The following is a 5982-nucleotide window of genomic DNA, read 5'->3' on the forward strand; positions in this document are numbered from 1 at the left end:
TCTATCTATCTTTCTATCTTTCTATCTTTCTATCTATCTATCTATCTATCTATCTATCTATCTATCTATCTATCTATCTATCTATCTATCTATCTATCTATCTATCTAACTTACTAACTAACCAACTACCTAAATAACTAAAATACTAACTAGTTACCTACCTAACTAACTGACTACCTCAGTAACTAGCTAACAAATAAAAATAACTCGTCATTTTATTCATGAATTTCTTCACGCCCCTGACCGTGATAAAATAACAAAACACTTTGTTTTTTTTTCAAATGTTAATAAACAAAAGTTACGCAAAACACATATAATACGTAAGTTTTTTTTTTTTTTTTTGAGTCAAAAAAATCTAATTTTTTTGCAATTTTTTTCGGAGTTTTGCCGTATTTTAGAGAGTGAACTTCTTGAAAATATGTCTGATAAAATAATTACAAAAATCAATCACAATCATAACGACAGCTTAGTAAAATCCATTCTATGTCTCTGAAATATATATACTTTAAATGGTTGTTTTTTGTTAAAAAGTTATTGTGTCAAACGAAAAATGTACCTGTTTGTTAGTTATTTATTAAAAATATCTATTAAAATCTCTTCATCAATTTTCATAAGGATTAGTTGTCACTTACAAATGACTTCAACGTTCCTAAATAGTTTTAATTCATTAAAATAAAAGATAAGTCAAATATATTTTTCTCATAAACGCGAGTATAAACATATATATTTACAACTAAAAAAATATATAATAAAATGAAATATAATTTCAGATTAAAAAACAGATTCAGATAAAAATATTTTAAAAATATACGTTCATATTTTAATTTATTAAAAAATATAACAATACATTTTTATATGAAATTAAAAAAAAAACAGCAGTTAAATAATCAAAAAAAGATCTCTTATCATTTACATATATTTGGAACTGATATCAAACATACATATTTCGTAGAATAAATGATAAATAATTAAAATTTTCAAATACTATAAAAATCAATGCATTTCAAAAAACGTACAGCATTTACAAGAGAGAAGTTCTTCAATAAAGTTAAATAAAAAAAATGACAACGAAATTGGGTAAATTATAATTAATTTTATAATGTACAAATATGTATGTATATACATATGTAATACATATTGTTTTTATTTTCAGTCGTATCCTGTTTATTGCTGGCATTTGCCATATCGGCTTGTCAAGCTGCCAAATTGGATACTGCCTTATATGCTCGCTATGTTTGCCGTTCTAGAAATGATGATTTCAAAACCCTCGTACCCGGTAGTTGTTCGAAATACTATCAATGTCAAAATGGTAAAGCAATGGTCCAAACTTGTCCTTATTTCTTTGATCCCCTGAACAAAGAATGTGTCACCAAGAATCCTGGTTGTGTGGAGACCCTAAAGACAAAACAGGATTGCGAAGGTCCCTGTTGTGGCATTTCAGATGGCGGTTATGCTGTGGATCCCAATAATCAAACTGTATATTATTTATGCAAAAATAATTGTGTGGCCGAGAAGAAATGTTGTCCAAAAGGTGAAATGTTTGATTTGATAAAATTGGAATGCAGTTCACCATCGACTTGCAGCGATTGTACAACACCTAAGCCACCATGTAAGACAACGCCAACAACTACAACACCATGTACTACAACTAAAAAACCTTGTGAGCCAACTACAACACCTTGTACTACAACAACGTGTAAATCAACTACAACCACTTGCACCACAACTACTTGTACCACAACAACTTGTACCACAACTACTTGTACCACAACAACTTGTACCACAACTACTTGCACCACCACTACTTGCACCACAACTACTTGTACCACAACTACTTGCACCACAACTACTTGTACCACAACCACTTGCACCACAACTACTTGTACCACAACTACTTGTACCACAACAACTTGTACCACAACAACTTGTACCACAACAACTTGTACCACCACTACTTGTACCACAACTACTTGCACCACAACTACTAGTACCACAACTACTTGTACCACAACTACTTGTACCACAACTACTTGTACCACAACAACTTGCACCACAACTACTTGTACCACAACTACTTGTACCACAACTACTTGCACCACAACCACTTGCACCACAACAACTTGCACAACTACCACAAAAGCACCCTGCAAGCAAACAACAAAACCCTCAATAACTACCTGTACAACCACAAAAGCTCCTTGTACCACTACGAAAGCTCCCTGTACTACTACAAAAGCTCCCTGTACCACTACGAAAGCTCCCTGCAAAAAGCCAGCCAATGAAACTCCCAATGATAATAAACCAATCATTAAGGATCCCTCTCAGTACATTTTACCCTTACCAATGACTCAAGAGGAAATTGACTTTTACACACGCTATGGCTGTTTAAATAAAGAAGAAGGTCACCTTTTACCATCCGTAAAGAAATGCAATGAATATTACATTTGTCGCAACAACGTTGCCCTACCAGTAAGCTGTGGCAAATTATATTTCAATAACAAGAAGGGCATTTGTGATTTACCCGAAAATACCAATTGTATCAATGCTTAAGTGTAAAAATTATGTTTAAAAACAAGTGTACTATAAAATTTGAAAAATCTATAAGAGATTTTTTATCATAAAATATGATTAAAGAAATAAATGTATGTAAAAAATGTAAAAAAAAATTTAGTTATTGTAATTCTATTTTATTCAAGGAAACAAATGTTTTACTACTTTTCTTTCGATTATTGAAATTCAATTTATAATAAAAATTGTAGATTTGATTTTTTGTACATTTTGTGTATAGATAACAAAGTCGATTAAGCCATGTTAATCTGTCTGTTTGTATTGTCTATTAAAATCAGTTTTTAAAGGACCAGCTAAAGACGAGATCCGAATCATCTATAATACTGTTAGACATACTTTCAAAAAGATCGATATTTTAAATCAACAAAATATGTAGATCCTTAAATAGCAGAGATATGAGCAAAAAACCAGGACAAGCTTTGTAAATTTAGAAAAAAAAAAAAAATTAAGATCTTTAACTCATGCTCAGACAGAAATTGTAAACAAATTAAAAGCAAGACACATAATCATACTGTAAATTTTGTTATTGTGCTTGTTTGTTCATACGAAACAAAGCTGAGCTTGAACGTTATGTTACGAATAAAGCAGTGTGTTTTTAACCTATAAGAGGATTTTTGTTTTTGGATAACCTTACTCCGAACGAAAAAGTACCCTTTTCTGGTACTTCTTCGCTCTTCAAACGGTACTTCGAGATTTTTCTATAAAACTGAATCTAGATCCGCGCCTGCCCTTACTAACTTACTAACTAAGAAAAAATTGTAGTTGTTTAAACCAATAGGTGAAAAGTTACACTCAAAAAATAACACCGTCAGTTTGTTTTAGTTGTTTCAGTCCTTGGACCAAAAGAAGTGTATGTGGCAAATTTTATCAAATTATCTTGGAAATTGCGACATGGAAAAAAAAGACGGACGGACGGTTGGACAGACGGACCGTCGGACAGACAGCAAAAAGTGTCCAAAGGAGTAAAGATGTTACTTCTTTGTTGCTTTAAAAAAAATTTGAAATTTTCAAAAATGTGTTTCTTTGGAAACAGCGAAGTAAAAGTTTTGTTTAAACCAATAGGTGAAAAGTTAAACTCAAAAAATAACACCGTCAGTTTGTTTTAGTTGATTCAGTCCTTGGACCAAAAGAAGTGTATGTGGCAAATATTATCAAATTTTCTTGAAAATTGCGACATGGAAAAAAAGACGGACGGACGTTTGGACAGACGGACGGACATAGCTAAATCGAGCCGATTGATATACTTTAAGATGAGACAGACGGACAGACGGATATAGCTAAATCAATCCGATTGGTATACTTAAAGGTGGGTGTAGTACCAATATTTATACCCTACACCACTTTAGTGGCGAGGGTATATTGGGTTTGGGCTGATGTTTGTAACATACAGGACGGTCGGACCAAAAGAAGTGTATGTGGCAAATTTCATCAAATTATCTTGAAAATTGCGACATGAATAAAAAAGACGGACGGACGGTTAGACAGATGGACGGTCGGACAGACGGACATAGCTAAATGGAGTATACTTTAGTATACTTTAGAATACAACCGTATCCCCCAAATAGGGGCTTTGGGCTAATAATTAATTTAAATGATCTATTATGACAACAAAAGACTACAAAACTTAGCTTTATAGAACTTAAAATGACACTAACGATTTCTGTAATGATCAGAAAATCAGTAATGATTCAGAAAATGAATTAAAGGTCAAAATTCACTTACAAACACTAATAACACTTTTAAATTCTACATAAATAATATTGAAGTAGACTTAACTCCCCCTACCAACATTTATAAGGATAGGGCCATATTTTGCCCTACACCCCTTTGAGGCCTTTTGTAAAAAATCTATTTTTTTCAAAACAAAAAAAAAATAAAAAAATTTTGAAATAAAGTTAAAAAGCAAATCAAATGCTTATTTTTTAAATAATCCTGATTTTTAACATACATACTGACTGGTGTAGGGTATCAATATGTTCGGCTACGACCGACTGTATATTCATACTTGTTTTTTTTTTAACAAACATCAGCACAAACGCACTATGGGTAGGGTATAAAAATACATATTATATATCTTCTCTCTTCAATAGTAACAAAATAAATGTCTACTTATTTTATTATTAAAATAAATTTTTCATTAACTTTAAATAAATTGTGATTAAAATCTTATTTATTTAATGAAATTTTATCACTTACATTCATTCGGTATCTATAACATTATCATAGATCTGATATAAAGACCGATAAATGACAAAACAATTAAAATAATTATGTACATTTATAATTTTTAGTATAAAAACCCAGGTAACAACAAAATATTTTAAACCGAAATAAATTAGAGTTTCTTGAGTAAAGTCTTTTAATATCATGAACTCAAAAATAGGTAAATAAACGTTACGTTTGAAAAGAAAAAAAATTTCTAAATATTATCGACAAAAAACTCGTTTTTTACAGTTGTAGCCTGTCTTTTAGTGGTTATTACCATTTCTTCTTGCCAAGCGGCCAAACTGGATAATGCCTTACTAGCCAGGTATTTGTGTCGTTCTAGACCTGATGGTTTTAAGACCATTGTTCCCGGCAGTTGTTCACGGTACTATGAATGTCAAGGAGGAAAAACTTTTGTGAAACCATGTGCTCGTTTCTTTGATTTTACGAAACAGGCATGTGTTGACAATAATCCTGGCTGTGTGGAGACTATTAGACGATTGCCGGAATGTAACGGCCCTTGTTGTGGCATTGAGGATGGTGGTTATGCTGTGGATCCTAAAAAACCTCAGGCCTATTATCTGTGTAAAAATAATGTTGTAGAAAAGGAAAGCTTTTGCAAAGATGGTAAAATGTTTGATTTAGTTAAATTGCAATGTGCTGTAGCATCTGAATGTGCTGACTGTACAACATCTAAGCCATGTGAGACTACCACAAAGAAGCCATGCACAACAACTAAAGCTCCATGCACTACAACAACTTGTACTACTACAACCTGTACTACAACACCTTGCACTACAACAACTTGCACTACTACAACTTGTACTACAACACCTTGCACTACAACAACTTGCACTACTACAACTTGTACTACTACAACTTCTACTACAACACCTTGCACTACCACAACTTGTACTACTACTACTACCCCATGTACTACTACAACACCTTGCACTACCACAACTTGTACTACTACTACCCCATGCACTACCACAACACCTTGTGTTACTAAGCCTCCTCCCTGTTAATTCTAATTACATCTAGAGTTGCCAAAAAATTTCTGAAATAAATAAAAAAATATAAAAAAAATTTTCTCACATATTTCTTCAGTTCTAGTTCAGTTCTAGTTTAGTTCTAGTTCAGTTCTAGTTCAGTTCTAGTTCAGTTCTAGTTCAGTTCTAGTTCAGTTCTAGTTCAGTTCTAGTTCAG

The 5982-nt window shown here is 32.2% G+C and overlaps 1 protein-coding gene across 1 annotated transcript in view; it reads left to right on the top strand.

Moving 5' to 3' along the window:
- The first annotated feature begins 1023 nt into the window (after nucleotides 1-1023).
- The window catches only part of LOC111688585 (extracellular matrix protein A-like), an 11070-nt gene continuing 6111 nt past the window's right edge, over nucleotides 1024-5982 (top strand). The window contains exons 1-3 of the mRNA XM_046956179.1: nucleotides 1024-1077; nucleotides 1154-2536; nucleotides 5023-5796. Coding sequence (XP_046812135.1) covers nucleotides 1062-1077; nucleotides 1154-2536; nucleotides 5023-5796 — 2173 coding nt within the window. The 5' untranslated portion in view covers nucleotides 1024-1061. The remainder of the gene's footprint in view (nucleotides 1078-1153; nucleotides 2537-5022; nucleotides 5797-5982) is intronic.

The sequence above is a fragment of the Lucilia cuprina genome, chromosome 2, assembly GCF_022045245.1.
Source record: "Lucilia cuprina isolate Lc7/37 chromosome 2, ASM2204524v1, whole genome shotgun sequence".
In the NCBI taxonomy this organism is placed as follows: Eukaryota; Metazoa; Arthropoda; class Insecta; order Diptera; family Calliphoridae; genus Lucilia; species Lucilia cuprina.